This window comes from Carassius gibelio, chromosome A6 (assembly GCF_023724105.1).
Source record: "Carassius gibelio isolate Cgi1373 ecotype wild population from Czech Republic chromosome A6, carGib1.2-hapl.c, whole genome shotgun sequence".
Taxonomy (NCBI): Eukaryota; Metazoa; Chordata; class Actinopteri; order Cypriniformes; family Cyprinidae; genus Carassius; species Carassius gibelio.
Genome location: NC_068376.1, coordinates 25,984,141 through 26,004,216, shown reverse-complemented (window position 1 = coordinate 26,004,216; position 20,076 = coordinate 25,984,141). Strand labels below are relative to the sequence as shown.

Genomic DNA, 20,076 nt, shown 5'->3' with positions numbered 1-20,076 from the left:
CATTATTGTCAAATGAAGGACGCCTCCTCCAGTCGCTTCTTGACGTCAGGGTAGATCCCGCAATTATTGCATAGAAAGGGAATTGCGGATAGATAAAGAGGCAGAAGAGGACCATCCGTCCGTACGAACAGACGATCAGGTATTGCATTTATTTTAAGTTTTCCTCGAAGTCAGCGGATGAAGTGTATGAACTGATTTAAATGTAGTAGCAAAATCTTCTACAATGCCACTGCAAGCTTTCATGCATGATGTGGGCAGTAAACTGTAGTCCATGTTGCATAGTAGGAGTCTATGTAAGATTACGTCGATTAAAATCAAATATTTGATCCGTTTTCAATCAATTCATGTTAATTCTTCGTTGTCTGTTCCTAGAGGATTGTTAGTGCAGGTGGCAACAGACTCCTGAATGCGCATCTATGCGCAGTGTCTGAATACACACGCACACTTATACACGAACAATATGCGTCCACTGACATAGTGCATTGCTTGTTCAATGACTTGAGATGCAGAACACTTTCAGATAGTGGTAAGAGGTTTTGAGCATTGCATGTTTACAATTTGTCTTTGGAACTGCCGTTCTTCTAAGATCATAGTTAATATTTATTGCTTTGTTGTAGCCTATGTGTAATCTTTTGCTAAAATAATGGGGTACTACTATGGTATACTGATCTTATAGCATGGTACTGAATGATTATCACATTCATATTCCATGGTATATATAATAACATGGAATTTGATACTGGTGTTGAAACACTATGGCATTACCATGGTCCAAAAGTAATATAATAAAAGTACTTTTTGTACTTCGTTGCACAGATCAAAAAAAAAAAATTTCTTTATAACAATGAAAGATATATAATAAATAATAATAATAATAATAATACTAATAATAATAATAAATGATAATTGTGCCATCTAAAATAAAAATATATGTCTAATCAAAATTACAAAACAAAATTTAGGTGCTTTCTAATAAAAATGAATATAATGTAAAAGTGTCATTTTTTATCAATTTATTACTTTAAAAATACTCTTTAGAAATATTCTAACAAGATAATAACAGGTTGCATGACCTTTAAAATATTTGTTTGATAATTTATTTAATAACTTTAAATTTGTGTAATCAAATTGAGAAGATTTTTGTATTTATTTTGTATGTATTTTATTTATTAATGTGTGATGAAGATCAATCCAATATATTATGTTAAAATTAATGTGTAGTCCAGTAGTCCTGCATTGTCATTATATAAGTGTATAATAGTGATGTGCATTAATAGTGATGCAAATCACACTGATCCTCTCTTTAGTTCTTGAAGACTAAAGGATTTATGGAGTTAAGTACTGTGGATACTTTAGTTTTAAATAAATATTTTACATGACAAAAGAGTTTCAATGTTTTTAATATGCTTTACTTTATTTCCTTTTTTATCATCTTGATAACAGTCATTAGAGTTTGCCTATAAAAATGTAATCCTAAAATCTATAAATATCAAAACTGGTCATTGGTTTACAGATGACAATGTGCTCAAGCAGTCCCTACAGATGCTTAGGCTAAATACAATGTCTTATGCCACCACAAACTATTGGTTTTGCCCATCTTCCTCTGCTCTGAAAAGAGTAACATGATGACGGCATTCGCACATGCAGGCTTCAGTAGCGGTGTGGTGTGGTAATGCACACCTGAACAATGACATTATTGCAGTTTAATCATAGCCGAATAACTGAAAACACTGTTCTTCAATACAAACAGTTTTCTTTGTTGCAAATTAGTTTTCTCTGTTTTGTGTCTGTCAAATTTTTTATTAAAGTGATACATTTTCTTAATCATTGACTTATTAAATTGACCTCTAATTATGTCTTGTTTAGTTCCTGAGTGGAAATCAACTATACAATGCCTTTAGGAGAGGATGAAAATGGATGGAAAAAGAAGACAACAGATATCAAGGAAAATTATGATTTCAAGGAGGTCTTGGGGACGTGAGTGTTTGATAAATTAATTGCTTGATTTACAATGAAAGTGGGCAGAGCATGGTTTGATTAATCTCACATTTATTTATTTATTGAGTTTGAGTCAAGTGTTATTTAAGTATTATTTATATACTATAATAATAATAATAATAATAATTTTTTATTGTGCTTTTTGCATTTTTATTATTTTTTATATAAATGTTATTAATATTTAGGGTTAATTTATTCTTCTTTCAGTTTCAATTTTTATTAATTTTCATTTAGTATTTTTTGTGCTTCAACTTAAACCTATTCTGGATTTATTGCTAAAGCAATTGTTTTTCCATCTAATAATTTATTTCAATTAACAACATTTTTTTATATCTTTAATTTTATCTAACAGTAATAATAATGGTTTGAGTGATTTCATACCTTCTGTAATAAAAGGACATCAAAACCTCACAGAACTCATGATGAGAGGAAAATCAGGTCTTTACAGTGTTTTGCGCTGCATAGAAAACAGACCATTGAATCACACCTGCAACTATACCGTATCAACAAGTGTTCTTCATAATCTTCTTCTGTAGCTCTGTAGATCACCATCATTTGTTTTAGATGAATAACAATATGTCATGTTGGCATAATGAAAACAATATTCAGAATATATTGGCACTGAGTGGTGCCAGAAACAGATCTCATCCATTTTCTGTTGGAGCAGTTGCCTCTTTTTCTCACTTTGCCGGGTGTGATTAATGACACCTCAATGTGGCACGCAGCATGGCTTTCATTAGCAGTCAATACTGGGAATTAGTTACATTTCCAGATGCTTTCTTACAAAAGCAACAACAAAATTTCAGTTTGTTTTGAAGTCTTGTAGACCTGGCAATGCTTCTATTATTCATGGACTCAGTCGTAGTAGAGGACAAGAGAGCGTTCGTCAATAGCCTAAGTGCAATAGCCTTTTTATGCTGCCTTTTTTAGATATATTTATAGTGCGTGGGCAGAGTGTGTACATTTGACTGTCACGTTCTTCGCATTTTGGGTGACATGACTGAGGACTAGTGCCAGAGAGAGGGATAAACAGATGGACAGACCGATCTGCCATGCCGAATATTAGCCACACTCAAACAAAATCTTGCACGTGAGAAGCAGGACGGTGAATGCTGGTTGGGAAGCACATCGCCATCCTCCGAGGCACAGCTGAGGGGAAAGTCACTAGCATAGAGCTGTGATGAAACCTTCAGTCACGCACACACATAGACACATACACAAGCATATAATATTCATCAGGGGGTTGTTTCGAGTGTCTCTCCCCTCCTGCAGCCAGAATGACTGCTATTTCAGATAGCATAACATAATCATTTGGGCATGCTTACTTCAGCTTGAGTTCACATGGCCAGCCTCATGTTAAATCCCCTTCTTTGGAGCTGTGCATGCTACACAATCACCAGAGATACATTCTTAGCATCACTGTGTGTGGAGCAATTGTCAATCTTGACCTTTGCTGTACCGAAAACCTCAGTCCTTAATATCTTTGTGTGTGACTGTCAGCATAAAGTTTGCATTTCATAACAGTTTTTTCTGTTTTCTTTCCACTTTATTTTCCCTTTTAACATGAATATATATATAATTTTTTTAAATATTTTTTTTTTTAGTTTTACTCTATTTACAAATATCCTGAATTGATTTCTATGAATTGTAAACACACTGTTAAAAAGGTTGAGGTCAGTGAGATTTTTTCCTTGAAAGAAATTCATTCATTTGACTTTGGGGGGAAAAAATACTGTGAAAGTGAATGGGGACCATAAACTGTTTGTTTACACACATTCTTCTGGACTCAGTTTTGGGTGAGTAAATTATGACGGAATTTTAATTTTTGTGTGATCTATCCATTTAATGTACAGTATGCTTCGTCATTTCTAGTGCTGACAGTTTTAAGTAATGTGATGTCCATCAATTCTAATGTAGACATGGTGTTACATAAAGTGTTGCATTGAATTGAATGTGACAATTCATGGTAGAATGGGTTTACACAATTCATTTCATAAATGAAGCCTGTTGTACCTTGCAAACATTGTTTCTTGGTGAACTGATAAGTTGTATAGCATTACTGTACAAGACATTTATATTTAAACATTTGGCAGACACTTGCTTGTCACATCCATTCATGTTCAGGGAACACTGGACACTATATATATATATATATACATACATACATACATACATACATACATACATATATATATATATTGTGACGAGTCAGCTGCCTCCTCCCTGATTATCACCGGCACCCCGTCCTAAATCGCCGCCCTTCACCAGGCTCCCGACTGGAGTGGGTGTGTGAGAGGAGGGGCGCTGGACGAGTCAGGGCTGGCGGCGTGTGATGGGGCACACCTGAAGGAAGTGGAGCCTCATTACCGCCGCTGTTTAAAAGCCCAACGCGCCTCTCCTCAGGAGACCGGTCTCTTCCCCGTGCATGCACACTGGTGTCCTCGTGGGTCCAGGAAGGGTGCGTTGAGGGACTCCCGCGCCACCAAGACGTGAGCAGCCGGACCCGCGATCCGGAGGAGAACCGCACCCGTTTACACGGCCGACGGGCCAGGATGCCGGGCCGTCCATCCCCTACCAGCGCCGCGGCCGACGAGAGAGATGCGGCCGCTAGAGGAAGCCGCCGCCCCTCGCGCCCCGGACCAAGGAGGGGAGCGCGTGCGGCCGCCGGACTCCGCCCCTTGCCTGGACCCTTCCTTGATGAACACTGCCCGACCTACACAAATCCCGCAGCACGACGAGGACACCAGATTCCCTGTTATTTTGGACACTTTCCCCCTTTGGCCACTTTTATTCCCTTTGTTTTTATGATTTCTGTTAATAAAAGCCTCTCCGAGGCCTGACGCCACGCCCACTGTGTCTGTCTTGTGCTCCTCCCGTGACAATATATATACATATATATATATATATATATATACATACATACATACATACATACATACATACATATATACATAAATACATACATAACTATAATTGTATTAAATATCCTGCTTTAGACTGGAACAGTGCAGTTAATTGTAAGTGCTACAATAGAACTATCAATTTCAATGAGCAATTTTAGCTTTGTGATGAGAGGCACGGGCAAGGCTTGTTTTCTTTTGTCAGCAAACATGAATTCTACAGAGAGCTGAATGAACTGTAGCACACTGTGTAGTAGGCAAGATTGCTGCCCCATCAGCAGAAATAACCAGAGAGTAAGAGGGTCATAAATCATGGCAAAAGTCCAAAACCTAGAGGAAGTTCTATGTTGTACCATTAGCAATGCAGAAGCAATCTGTTAATATTATGGAAAAAGTTAGCCTGCTAATCTTTAAAAAGATGGCTCAAAATATTTCTGTTATTCTGTACTCGTAGCCCACATACTGTATGGTCATAAATCAAAAAGGGGTCTGTGTCTGTTCTGCTCAATTAATCTCCCATTAATGCAACTATAGACAGAAAATGGAATAGTTTCTCTGCATAAAGGCAAATCTGTAACCTAGCTTTGTTTGCACAGTGTGATGCGGTTTTGACTAGTTTGCCAGTAAGGCGTTCGGAGGATTTAACTGGATATGTTGACAGAAAGCTTCTTTTCTCAAGTAGATTATAGAATTGGTTTATCTATGAATTATTCGAGTGGAGTCAATTGATTTATTCTGGGGAATTTACTCCGGCTTATCTAGCTGCGGACCTGGATTTTGATTAAAAACCTGGAAAATGGTTCACAATTGGACACTTGGGAGTTTTCAATTTTAGCAAACTGTAGGATTTGTTACGGTGTATTGAGAGACTGTATCTAATGTTTGAGTTTGTAGCTCTAAAAAGATAAACGAGTTGTGCTAACAGTTATTTGTGACTGTAAGCATTATTCATTATCCTGCTTGCTTTCCATATTGCAATTTATACAGTTTATACAAAAGCACATGGCTGTTAACTTATAATGAGGAACCGGTGGTACTTTGGAGACATTGTTATGAAATGTTGTGTGTAAATGCTTAAATCATTACGATTACTAATATACACAAATAACAGTTTGCTTATCTTGTTTCTGTAAGAAGAAGAAGGTCTGTTTTTGTAAGACAAGAGGTTAGTATTTGAAATTTGTGATCGTTTTTCAGTATTTTGTTTTATCGTTGCTGTTTTAAAAATGGTGATATTTAGGAAACAACATTGACTGTTTATATTTGTGCTCTTTCAAATCTTACAGAATTCAAACATCATTTTGACTTTACTGTTTTGAGGTCAAAGTGGACTGGTTGCTATGGCGACATGATATTTTAGTTTTAGACTAAAGTTTATGTTTATGTGAGTGTCACAAAAGAAAGATGAATGAGCCTGCTGAGCTGTTTTTGTCTGGAAGCTTTTTTTGTTGATTTAAACTCCCAACCTTCCTAAACAAAATGAGAAAGGTGTTTTGAAATTGCAGGAAAAACTCCCCAAACAAGATTTTTTGTTTGTCTCTTTTTAAAAGACATCAATAAAAAAAGAAATCAGGGCCACTCATGCTGCATTTTTGTTCAATTATTAATCACAGCTTGTTAGGGTGAGTCTGTGTGATTCAGAGCAGGTTTTTAAACGACTTTTTACCAGTTCTATAAATCAGTTTGATCAATATTTGCTGAAATGTTTTTTTTTTTTTTTTTTTTTTTTTTTTTTAAATATATATATATATATTTTTTTTTTTTTTTGATAATTCATTGTGACAGATGAATGCATAATAGATAAAAGTTGATTTGTTTCTGGAGTTAAAATAATAATGAGAGATGTCTAGTGTTCTGGCACTAAATCTTTGAAATGATTGGATTATTGCTTCACAGATTATTTTCCAGGTCAGGTACATTGGTTAAATGAAATACTCTCCTAGACATTCTAAAAGGTGTTTGTGTGTGTGTGTGTGTGTCTGAGAGAGAGAGAGAGAGTTCAGAGAGAGAATCTTAAACTTTTGTTAATTAAATTATTGTTAAATGACTTATTAAAGTTATTAAAACAGGGGATTAACAGTAAGTATAATGCAACAGCAAAAACATTTTTAAAATACTTTCTTTTATAATATCGGAAAATTGACATAATGGCCAAGCCCACACATTCAAACACATTTCCTATATTTCTCAAAATACACTTGCATGTTACTTTATTGTCCCTCCTCATGGTTTTGAACATATTTTGAGTTTTAAATAAATTTTAGGTAAAATGTAAATATTTTTAGCTAATCTAATAATGCTTTCAGAGACCAGTAAAAGTCTCTCAGCACCACTGTACGACATTTAAACATTTTATGTAACATAAACAGTGTAATGTAATATAAACATGAATGTATATGTTTGCAATTTTTCCTGTCATATTGATTCTGAACCCCTCACTAGAGAAACACACCATGAGCATTTTGTTAATCTATTTAAGTGCACAGAGCTGCTGTTGGGAAATGATTGGCCTTGTAATATGTCTCTGCGAAACAATTTTCTTATTTACAGACCCAAACACCCACATGGCTGTCTTGTATCATTTCCTAATCTTCATTCTCTCTTTCTTCTTCCTCCTCCTTTACCCACAGGAAGCCATGGGAGGCCTTAATTACACCACGTCTCACGGCAACAGCACAGCTCTTGCTCTCTTCATTTCCTCTCTGTCACTCTTTCTTTCCTTCATTCTTTCTTCCCGACCTCCATTTTGCCCCCGCACCTCCCCCTTTCCACTTAAGGCAGTCTTATAATTCTGTGATACGAGTCCAGAAGAAAGTTTGTTGACAGCTGCAGCACTGTATGAGCTGTTCTCTCTCACTGAACAACCCTGCTGTGATCATGACTCACTAGCATGGCTTCCAGGTCATTGGAGATTTCTGTTTCATTATTATTATCTCAACAACAACATATCATAAGGTCATTTTAATTGAAATTGTGCTCATGCAAACAGACACGCTTGCAAGAATACATATATAAAAAACTGCCTTCTTTGATTTCAGAAAATTGTATACAAACATAATGGCTGAGCCCAAATTTCCTGTTATTCTCTACTTGCATGTTCACTTGTTTGACACATGTTTTGAAAGAGTTTTAAATATTAAGTCAAATTTTAATATTATTATTATTTTTTAAATGTTCTCTCAAAGTTATGAACCAATGTTCTTCCAGTAACATGATTAGAATGTCATTCAAAGTTATAATGTTCTCAAAACATTACAACAAAAACGTTATTTATACATCATTCATGGAACTTATTTTCAGATATGTTTCATTTTGATGTTTGTCTGTCAGTTTTTTTATGTTTCTACTCATTTCAGAACATTCAGAGAACGTTCATCAGTAATAATCCAATGATGTTTGTGAAATGATTTAATGGAATATTCCTTTAACAATCATTCAACCATTTTTTTTTTTTTTTTTTTTACATTTAAAAAATAGGACTTTTTGAATGTACAAAGAACCTCAGAAATAACATTTCCATATCTTAATGGGTACAAAATTTCTTTTTTCTGTATCTGTATTCATATTTAAATGCTATTTTTAAATAGTTTAAGAAACATCTAAAAGTAGAATGAAGTGTTTGAAATGATAATTAGCCTTTTAACACTATAAGAAATTTAGTCTCGGATGTAAGGAAAATAAATTTCCTCTAATGTCATTTATTCTCTGACTTGTTTATTTCTCTTTTCCTTAGTGGCAAATTGTATGTTTTTAATTGCTCCCTCTGTGATTAAGAAGGCAGTTTAGGGAGTGTGTGTTTGGGACAGCTAGATTATACATGACAGTGCTCGATTTAACACACAGGCTTCGTGTTTAAGAAAGAGAACGAGAATTAATGTTTTTTGTCTACAAACCTGTAAAAACCTTAAAGGATGCTGGAAATAGGACAAACAGACACCCAGATGCCTAAACACATGGAAACATTCCTTGGATGATTAAACAGCTTGTGCTGTTTGTCTTTTTCTGGCAGACTTGCAGCACACTGTTTCATCTTTCCCTGCCTGACCTGATAAAATATCAGCCGTTCACAATAATTCTATTGCACAAAAAGAAAAATACTCTGGAAAAGGTGTCACTGTTTATTTACCTTCTGTGTTGTGTTACACTACAGTCAGGGTTGAATTAACACTGAAGGGGGAAAAAAATCACCTTTTTTAGTTTCTCCATCAGTTTTTCCACTCCAAATATAAGTACATTAACTTTTCAAGCTGTGCAGAGTTACACTAGGCCTACCAAGATTTTTTTGATTTTTAAATGAAATAATACTTTTATTCAGCAAGGATGAATTAAACTCATCAAAAGATATATATATATATATATATATATATATATATATATATATATATATTAAGGCTTCATTTATTTTATTATATATAAGCAATAATAAGAAACTTCTTTGAAAAAACATCTTACAGATATATATATATATATATATATATATTATAATTACAGCTTACTGGCTAATGTTAATTATCTTAAGTTAGTGGTCAATTAATTAGCCCAAGTAGGTCATAGAGATGGTGGGTGTATTTACTTTGGGGTACTTCCAGGTCTGGTCAATATACTGGTTAATGTCTAAGCAAAAGCGGGGAAGTTAAATATCCAGTATAGCACTAACTCCACCTTTCCTCTCCTCCAGGGGGGCGTTCTCTGAGGTGTTCCTGGCTGAGGAGAAGAAGACCCAGCGACTCGTGGCCATCAAATGCATCCCTAAGAAAGCATTGGAGGGCAAGGAAAACAGCATTGAGAATGAGATTGCTGTGCTACACAGGTCAGAACTGACTCTCTAATGATTAAAAATACTGCCTAAACTGGCTAGTCAGGATGGAGCCAGCGGATCAACCATCTAAACCAGCTAAGGACCAACTTGGCCTTAGGCTGGATTAAGCTGTTAATTTTTTATACAGGACAGGATATGTTTTTCATGGAGAAAGCCAAACAGAGGAAACCTATAGTCTGCAGGGTACTGAACTCCTTGATTACAGGACCAATAACAGATGACACTGTTTGAGATCAAGCGAAACCATGTCATGATTTGTGTTCAGATATAGAGATATAAGAGCCTTACTCTTTGTGAGGTTGTGTTAAGAATAAATGGCAGTCAAGATGCTGAAAGCTCTCTTCCTTTTCCTCTTGAAAACCAGATTGCTCTTTGAGAGAAGAAAAGCTCTTGTAAATGAGCTGTGCCATAAAAAATGTGCTATAGCTTTAGAAATTGTAGAAGTGTGCACCGGAAATGTCAAGAGTACTGGAGATCGTCCTATTTTTAGTGTCTCTGTTGCCTGGGCAACAGCACACACACACACACGGAGGCTGAGATGGTATGGAGGTTCCCTGTAGCAGTGAAAGAGAGGAAGGAAGGGACCAAAGAGGAGGAATAGGAATAGATTATAGAGAGAGAGAATCCCACCGCTGGTGTGAAAAACTGTAGCAGGAAACCAAAAGAGTGGAAGTCAAATGGAGATGGAGCAAAATGTTATTAATGTTTGATTTGAGTATAGCTGGTGTACAGACTGAGAAAGTGCATTAAAAATAGGAAAGAGGGAAGGAAAGCCATCGTGAATCGAGCATGAAAAGAACTTTACAGCAATGCAATAGCATTAACACTCATATTACATTTCCTAACAGCAGTCTAGTTATTGTTAGCAAAAATTAAAATGATTAAAAATAGTTTTCATAATTGAAATAAAGCTGATAATAGATTAGAAAATGTTAAATTAAATCCAAATTAAATTAAATACAATTACAATTAGTGTAATTTAATGTAATGTAATGTTTGTGCACATAAAACACATTAATTCATTAAATGCAATTATCAAAAAATTTACATTTAAAAGACTTGAAATTAAAAATAGAAATTAAAAAAATAAGCTGAAGTACTAAAATTACTCAAACAAAACTGAAATAAAATAATTACATAAAAATATAAAAAATAATACATATAAAAAATTACTAAAACTAATTCAAAATATTTGTACAGTTACTGCCTTATAGTAAAGTAAATCAACAAACACACAATGTAAAGTATGAATTGCAGCCTGTGCAAGTTGAATCCTACAAGAAAAACTTTCTGATGTTCTTGTCCCTAAATAATGTAAGGGAATTTTACTGTGCTTCAGCAGAAATAATAAGTCGGAAATAATAACCCTAACCAATAGCCAATTTATGATCTAATCATTGGTGTTTTTATTTCTTTTTCAGAATAAAACATGAGAATATTGTTTCACTGGAAGACATCTTCGAAAGTCAGTCGCATTTGTATTTGGTCATGCAGCTGTGAGTTTTTCTCAGCATTCACAACAACATACTTTACTGAGATACTGGTTAATGTTGGTTTAATTTGCAGTGTCAAATTAATTCTTGTGTCGTTGTAGTAGAAGTGTTAATTGTAGTTTGTTTGTGTGGGTCTTCCCAGCGTATCGGGGGGAGAGCTCTTTGACAGGATTGTAGAAAAGGGCTTCTACACCGAGAGAGATGCCAGCAAACTCATTCGGCAGATTTTAGATGCAGTGAAGTATCTGCATGATATGAACATTGTGCACAGAGACCTGAAGGTATGCTCTTCCCTATAATTACGCTGTGCCTTTCTAACCTGGCGCAATGTGACAAATTATTCAGCGTGCAATCTTTTTTCTGTCCTCGCTGAAAGCCAAATGCTGCCACGAAGGGACAAAATCATTGACAAAAATATTTAATGTTTAATACTCAGCTGTGTGGGACTGAAAATCAGACCAGTGCTACATAACTTGACAGAAATAGGCTGTTTGGAATAGAATACAAGTGTATTACTTATATTACTGCATGCTGCACGGTATACTGATGCCTGTTTTTCTAATATATATATATATATATATATATATATATATATATATATATATATATATATATATATATATATATATATATATATATATATATATATATATATATATATATATATATAATATATAATTATTATTATTATTATTATTATTATTATTATTCAAATTTGGCTTGGTAGTTAATAACCGATTTTTCTATGGTGTGACAAACTCAGAAAACATTAAATATAGCTTTGCACAGACTTTACTGTTAAAAATTGTTTTTCTTAAGATTCTTGCAGAAACCGTGCTACATTTTTCAATTTAGGATTCTTTTATAAATAGAAACTTCAAAAGAAGTTGAAATATAATCTTTGTGACATTTTAAATGTCTTAACTCTGACTTTTGATCGATTTAATGCATCCTTGCCAAAGTATTAATATCTTAAAAAAATTTGCTGACCCTAAACTTTTGTGTATATTGCACATTTTGGAGTTTTATAGTACTATTGTATTCCAGACATAGCCCAAATGTCCAATAAAATGCCCTGTTGCATGCTATTTGTCATGGATTGTCATGAGAAAAACATTTGTCAGATCTGATTACAACATGGTGTTACATATATGAAGAAAGTTCACCAATGGCTGTCCATAAAATGTAGCAAGATATGACTTGATTTAATGTGATTGAGGGGAAATTACGTTATGTTAATTTATTTTCTTTCTGTGCAGCCAGAGAATCTGTTGTACTACAGTATGGAGGAGGACTCCAATATCATGATCAGCGACTTTGGCCTGTCTAAGATCGAGGACTCAGGAAGTGTGATGTCAACTGCCTGTGGAACACCTGGATATGTAGGTATGAATGAGGACTATTCTTCCCCACTGTCTATGGTCAGGAATGTGTAGGTTTTTAGAGGCTCTCAGTCGTTTGAAATGCTGCACAGTGTCAAGTGTTAGCTTCTTTAACGTGCCTCTTTAATGCTGTCCTCATTCTCTACAAAGTTCAAAGGGAAAGTGAACTAAACAGAAAAAAAGAAACGCTGAAAGCTTCTCGCTCTCTCGCTCTCTCAATCAGCTCCAGAGGTCTTGGCACAAAAACCATACAGTAAAGCTGTAGACTGTTGGTCCATAGGAGTGATTTCTTATATTCTGTAAGTATTCCTTGATCTGCATCTGTCATGTCATAAATTCTGCATATTTAATTGTAATTATTTATTTATTAATTCGCTGTCAATTTATATATATATATCGTATATATATATATATATATATATATATATATATATATATATCGTATATATATATATATATATATACGATATATATATATATATATATATATACACACACACACACACATATATGATTATATAAATATTCATTTATTTTATTTGTCATGTCAAATATTTGGTTTGTGCATATTTATTTATGTTTGTCAGTTTTTTTTTAGGATTTTTTTATTTATTTTTTTTATTGGTCATTTCTGGTATGTTTTTCATTTTTGTTATATTATTTGTTTGTTTGTTTATGGTCAATTCTTGTAGGATTTTAAAAGAAATGCATTATTTAAAATATTTAAAATGAGTAAAATCAATATTTTATTTATTTGTTTGTTTGCTTGAACCGAATAATAAGAGGGATAAATAACAGTCAGTTGGTCATTACAAAGCTGTCTTTTGCAGTCTATGTGGCTACCCTCCGTTTTACGATGAAAATGATTCCAAGCTGTTCGAGCAGATTCTCAAAGCAGAGTATGAGTTTGACTCTCCATACTGGGACGACATCTCTGACTCAGGTAGATAATTTTTAGATGTTCTTGATACAAAAGACCACACCTAGTGAGTGATGTTTCAGTGTTGAGCCAAGTTCATTTTTATATAATGTCTCTTAGTAGGAATGCAGTGAATAAAAACCTTCTGAAACCACTGTTGAGCTCTATCCTGGGCATTTATATTTTCTTAATGCTTGAATATTGTTTGACAAACATATTGTTGATCACATCCCATCCTAGCCAAGGATTTCATCAGTCACTTGATGGAGAAAGATCCGTCTCTGAGATACACATGTGAGCAGGCTTTACAGCACCCATGGTAGGGGTTACCTAAAAATAAGTGATCCTATGGTCCTAATATCTTGTTCTTCTTTTGACCAAAATTGTATTAGTAACTCATCACCCATCTCTGATTTTGAAGGATTTCTGGAGACACGGCTCTCGACAGGAACATTCATGAGTCCGTCAGCGCTCAGATCAAGAAGAACTTTGCTAAAAGTAAATGGAAGGTGAGAATCCCACTACATCATCCTTTTTGTTTTTTCACATTTTGCAGATCTGCGTGAAGTTCTTCAAATATGACTTACTTGTTCTGTCATGAGCAACTTGCTATATATATATATATTAAATATATATATATATATTTTTAAATCTAGATTAATCTCACTGTAATCTTGGAATTAATCTAGATTAAAATGGCTCATTTGAATTCTGCCAAAGGCATTCAGAATATGTGTGCTACCCAAATAAAATAATGACTAAAAGTAACGTTAAGTTAAGAAGGGGTTTCTCAAGACAGGTGGTGCATAAGACCAGGGGCTCATCTCCTGTTTCCAAAATGCATCACAAACTGCTTGAGAAAGCTTTAAACGAATTCCACATTGCACAAGGTGCAAACAACCTTACGCCTGTTTCACACATAATCCGTCTACAGTGCGTATGCGTTTCATATTTTTTACACACCCATGTTAATGGATTCCAGCGTTCACGCGGTTGCGATCCGTCAGTGCGTTCCAGGAATGGTGCGATCGTTTACGTACCAAGTAGCGGACTGCAAAGCCGTCCTGTGTGAAAGCACAATGAGTATGAGTCCGTGCTGCTTCTGCACCACATACGTAACGAACACGGACTGCATATGCACTGCAGATGGAGTATGTGTGAAACAGGCATGAGTCTTATCGAGGTTTCCATTGGGAAGCTTCTAAAAAAAAAAAATTCCCTGAAGCAAACCCGGCGGCATTTTAGCTGCATCCATGTTAGCACGTCATGTTTGATGTGGTAATTTCACAGTAGGCATACACACAGGTTTAAAGACTCATTCTCGCCCCCTACAGATTTGGCTAGGTATACATCCATGCTACAATATCAACGTGAAAGTCATCTTAGCTCACCTAGTATAGACCCAGCTCCCAACCCAACTTTGAGAATAGATTAACGGCGATATTTTTTTTATCGCCCGATAAGAGTTTCCCGTTAATGCAGCACGTTAACGCTGATAACGACCCACCACTATTATATATATATATATATATATATATATATATATATATATATATATATATATATATATAGAGAGAGAGAGAGAGAGAGAGAGAGAGAGAGACATTTTAGGATTGTTATAGGGTTTTCTCATTAATCTCAGAAATGTTCCCAAAGATGGTTGTAAACATATTTTAGAGGTATGGTATTTCTTGTTCTCGTCCCTGTAGCAAGCATTCAATGCGACAGCAGTGGTCAGACACATGCGGAGACTGCAGCTGAGCACCAGCCTTGAGGGTCCGAGCCAAATTACCAGCACCAGCCCTTACCACAGACACCTGCTCCTGCCCGCCAAAGAGCTGGACCACGAGGAGGACGAGGACGAGGAGGAAGATGACAACAGTATGTCTAAGAACATTCTCAAATGAAAGTTACATATTATCCATCCCAAATACAATGCAGGAATTATTAGGATCCTAATTTTAGTTCATACAACCCATTAAGAAAGCATGAGCATGAAGGAGTTTGTGATGGATTTCATTAGACTTTTTGTTGTTGTATTAAATGAATGAACCTAAAATCGATAAGGTAATGAGTAAAGTAACGTGTTTGAAGCATTATTTACTGGACTGTCTCGATTTCGGGTTCAGATTTCAATGTTTGTTCATTTGTTCATTTATTTATTTAGAATGTTTAGTCGTTTTGTAAAGAATTATTGATAAATATAAAAATGAAAATTTCTTATATATTATTAATTGCAATGCTGTAAAGTTTTATTATAAAAAAAAATGTCTAAAGCATGATTCTTATTTTAAAATTATTTGATATACAGGAAAAGATTTGCCATGTGTTTTTATATATGTGTATTTATTCATATTTTTAGTTAGCTGTTATTTTTAGAAGTTTTAAGGGCTTTGGTAATTTTTAATTTATTTTTAGCTTTAATTTATTTTTATTTTTTTTAGATTTAATTTATTTTATTTTTTTATTCTGGTTTTAGTCATTTTAGTACTTAAACTTATTTCAGTTGTTTTGCTACCCTATTGAATAAAAAATATATTAAAATGTATTTGAAATACATTTATTTCATGCTAAGCATAAAACAAATACATTAACATATTTATGTACTTGATAAAAATACACTGCAGTTGTGCTTTTAGTATACCAAACTTTTTAGTATACTACACCAATGTCCAACCATAGATATTCTGAAGTAAATTTGATTGTGCTAAAGTGGAACTATTACAAGTTTACTTTAGGTACACTTTAAATATCTTGCATTTAAAGACCAATATTATTCAAAGACCATACAGTACTTCTCAATAGTGGCATTAAGGCCCCATAATACGAAATGTGCATTGTGCATAATTAGTATTCTAAAAAAAAAATGTAATTATACATTTTATATCAATAAGTCTCAAGCAATATGTCAGTAAATATTTTAATAGATTTTAACTATAATTATTTATGAAATAAATTTGAAATATATATATATATATATATATAAATAATATATATATATATATATATATATATATAGAGCAGTTGGGGGTTCGATGCCTTGCTCATGGGCACCTAAGTCATGGTATTGAAGGTGGAGAGAGAACTGTACATGCACTCCCCCCACCCACAATTCCTGCCGGCCCGAGACTCGAACTCACAACCTTTCAATTGCGAGCCCGACTCTCTGACCATTAGGCCACTACATTTAGTGGGAAGTTATAGTTAGGCTACATTTCTAATCTTTGTGCAAATAATATTTCTTATATTTTTTTATAGTTCTAGTTTTAGTGAACAATAACAACACTGGGCCAAATGCTGTTTTATATACTAGAAGATCCTGTTGCTGTTCATTTTCACATAAACTTTAATGTTTAGGTTCCCCGAGTGGGGACGGCCGTCGAGGCAGTGCTGATCGGGACAGTCTCAGAAGCTGTGCTTACTGCTGCCGTCCAACCAGCAGGATCTGAAGCAGAACTCTGAGCCCAGCAGAACCTAGAGGAACCCAGGGGAACCCACACATGCACGTCCACCGCACCCGTCTGACCCGGAACACAGAGCTTTCCTGGTAACATGCACTAGATGGAGCTAGTGCTGCTGGTGGGACGGACGGACTTGAGAAGGAGAGCATCATTGTTCCAGACGTTCAGACTTGGGTATATCATTGACAGATATGTAACTTCTCTATCATTTAATTTTGTCTGATTAATATTTCTGTACCCCAACCAAAGATGACAGTATGTTTAATTTGTACTTTTATGTAAGGTTTATTTATTTATTTTATTATTTTTTAAAGAAAACGTTCAGGTGTGTACCCCGTAGCAATTTGGTCTCAGAAAGCCACTAGTTATACAAAGTCTTAATAAATATTCATGTCTTAAGCCCCACTTGCTCAGGCAATAAATTCATGACGAAACAAGATGGTCATATCTTTAAGACATTTCCACGCCTTAATCCATTGTAGCTTTGTTCTGTTTGGTAATTATCCATGTGATTGATTTTGTGATCTAGTTCAGACAGGTATAAAAGAAGAGTATCTCCAAGCTGTTACAGAGATCACATGATCTCATTGTGGGTGTAAACCATCATTTGAAGCATGTGACTGATGAGTTTAAGAGATTTGAGACACAGTCCAATGCTTTTTTTTTTCTTTTTACACCTAGATTAAATGCAATATCAAACCTAGATAATCTCCGTTTTAAATAAAGTTTCTGAGTTTTAGAATTTATGGGGCGAAAGTAGTCTATAGCTACTGAATATAATAAGATGTATATATTTGAATTGCATATAAAATATCCAGCCATTTGAATTACAGTTTTTAACCTAAACTAATAAATTAATGTAATGCATATTTGTCATTCATACTGCCATGAATTAATGAAACAGGGAAGATTTCTACAATATTACTAATAAACTAAATGTGTTTTATATACACAATAACCAGTTTGTATATTTATCCTCAATAAATCCAATTTGTTTCAGTCTCATACATCTAAATTAATATTGCCTGCTCCACAGCTAGCCATATTTTAACCGTTCATACTTTTGTTTTTAACTGAATAAATATGCTTGTTTTCACAATTACCAGATTTATGCTGTTTCCAGGCAGTTTAAGTTAATGCATTTTGATTATTTGATTATATTTAAATGAAATATGCAAATAGTTAACAATAAAATATGTAATTCAATGCAAAATCTTATGTTTTATTTATGCGTGACAGACAAATATGCATCACATTAAGTTTACTTTGTTTATACTAAAACTGTGCAATCCAAATGGATGGAAATATTGTGAGCAATTCAAATATATAAACCTTAAATTTCGGCCTAAGTGTAGTGAGAAGGCACACTCCCGCTATGCTGCAACATCATGCCGCTTTTTAAGACACCTTATTTTAGCCAAAAATATATGGTAGAGTGAATTCTTTACTTTGAAAGCAATCTCATGATGCAGTGCAACAACTTTAGTAAATATATTTATCTAAATATTTAAAAGTATTAGAAAAAATACTGACTATTTAACCCAATATTTGTGTGAGCTATTTAGATTTATGCTTTTTCAAGTATGCCTGCATCAAATTCTGTTGCAATCAATTGTGAGTCGAGTTTCGTATGTGCTTCACACGAGAGGCATTATTTAAGCTTACTGGAACAAATGCTGATTAACTACTTTGTGTCGCAACGCTGGTTAAGTTTTGCAACCGTAAAAGAAATCAATTTTTTAATGTTGTGCATGTTGTGTGAGCTGATTGGTTGATTGTTAAGATTCTTTTGTTTGGGTCGCTGGCCATAATCTTTACTGTTCTTCTGTGCAGAAGACATCTAATGTTTGCATAACCTCGTAAAAATATGTTTACAAGAGCGATGATCAAATTCATATCTTTACTACAATACTAATTGCAAACTGTGTCAAAATGTCATTGTGAGATCGGAGGCACAAGAAATTTTGACAATTAATCTGTTTCTTTTTCTTTATAAAATATAGATGTTATGTTTTAAGTCAAAATTGCTGATTGCTGAGACCTCAGTACTGGCCTTTTTGATTAATGCAAAAAGAACAATGCAAGAACATTTATCACCTTGTTTCATCAGTATATCATATCAGTGCCAATTTGAGCACATTGCTTACTTGAAGCCAACAATATATAAAATATCAAGTATTTTGTTTTGCTAATGGACCCCTAATACTAAATACTTTTTCCTTTTAAACATATGAATGATTAGTCTTGTGTCTTTATTATTTATTGATTATTTATCATTTATTTATAAGTGTGGTCAATGTAACAGCATTTTAATTTTTATGTAAAATCTTTTCTTTCTTTTTTTGATATATATATTAAATTAAATTAAATTCTAAAATATTAAGTACATATATAATTAAAATATTTCATTTTAGAACTGAGTCAAACCCAAGTGCAATCAATGATGTAATTCGTGTAAAAATGCAACAGTCTAACGAGCAGTTCAGCAATCAGTTCATTATGGTAATTATGCAAACTGCTTCAGAAGGTCGGATTAAATATCATTAAGAGTCATCTATGACTTACTTTGGCTTTGAAAAGTACTATAGGAAGTTACACCTCTGTTATTGGGTAGTTAATTCCTCCCTTTAGTAGTAGTTCAATCAATTATGACATTTTTTTTCACATGGAAATGTGCACACTTCAGAAAGTGAAGAGGAGACACAAATACAGTATGTGTATTATACATAAACATGATGTATACATATATTGTATATCTTTTTTGTAAAAGCTACAAATGTATGGATGCAATGCATCATGTGTTATTAATGGAGTTATGAAGAGCCAATGATTTATACCCTTCAAATATACAGTTAGTAGCACGTTATGAATAAACACTCCTTGTCTATGCATTGTGTGTGCAGTAAAATCTTTGTGTACAGTGCAAATAAAGTTCACATCAGAGTGCTATGCAAAGGCAGACTGTGGTTGATATTTTCAAATGATATACTCTTAACTGTAAAATGTCAACATCCCTTTATGTACAAAAGATATTTACAAAACACTAAGCTGAAATGTTAGCTGAAATATGAGATCAAATTCATTATGTTAACACTGTATAAGTG

At 34.0% G+C, this 20,076-nt stretch overlaps 1 protein-coding gene across 1 annotated transcript; it reads left to right on the top strand.

Annotated features, from left to right (window-relative positions):
* The first annotated feature begins 16 nt into the window (after window positions 1-16).
* LOC128015876 (calcium/calmodulin-dependent protein kinase type 1-like) lies at window positions 17-19,927 on the top strand. Its single transcript, XM_052600089.1, has 12 exons — window positions 17-139; window positions 1,867-1,977; window positions 9,577-9,708; window positions 11,139-11,213; window positions 11,353-11,491; window positions 12,470-12,596; window positions 12,816-12,891; window positions 13,423-13,535; window positions 13,752-13,830; window positions 13,933-14,020; window positions 15,221-15,392; window positions 16,869-19,927. The coding sequence occupies exons 2-12, from the start codon at window positions 1,892-1,894 to the stop codon at window positions 16,958-16,960; spliced, it is 1,179 nt and encodes a 392-aa protein (XP_052456049.1). The 5' UTR covers window positions 17-139; window positions 1,867-1,891; the 3' UTR covers window positions 16,961-19,927.
* Window positions 19,928-20,076: the final 149 nt, after the last annotated feature.

Excerpts from the sequence above, each read along its gene's own strand:
- LOC128015876 (XM_052600089.1), top strand. The coding sequence starts at position 1,892 with ATGCCTTTAGGAGAGGATGAAAATGGATGGAAAAAGAAGACAACAGAT. Across the intron at positions 13,536-13,751 it reads GGACGACATCTCTGACTCAG|CCAAGGATTTCATCAGTCAC; the intron begins GTAGATAATTTT and ends ATCCCATCCTAG. Across the intron at positions 14,021-15,220 it reads TTGCTAAAAGTAAATGGAAG|CAAGCATTCAATGCGACAGC; the intron begins GTGAGAATCCCA and ends TCGTCCCTGTAG.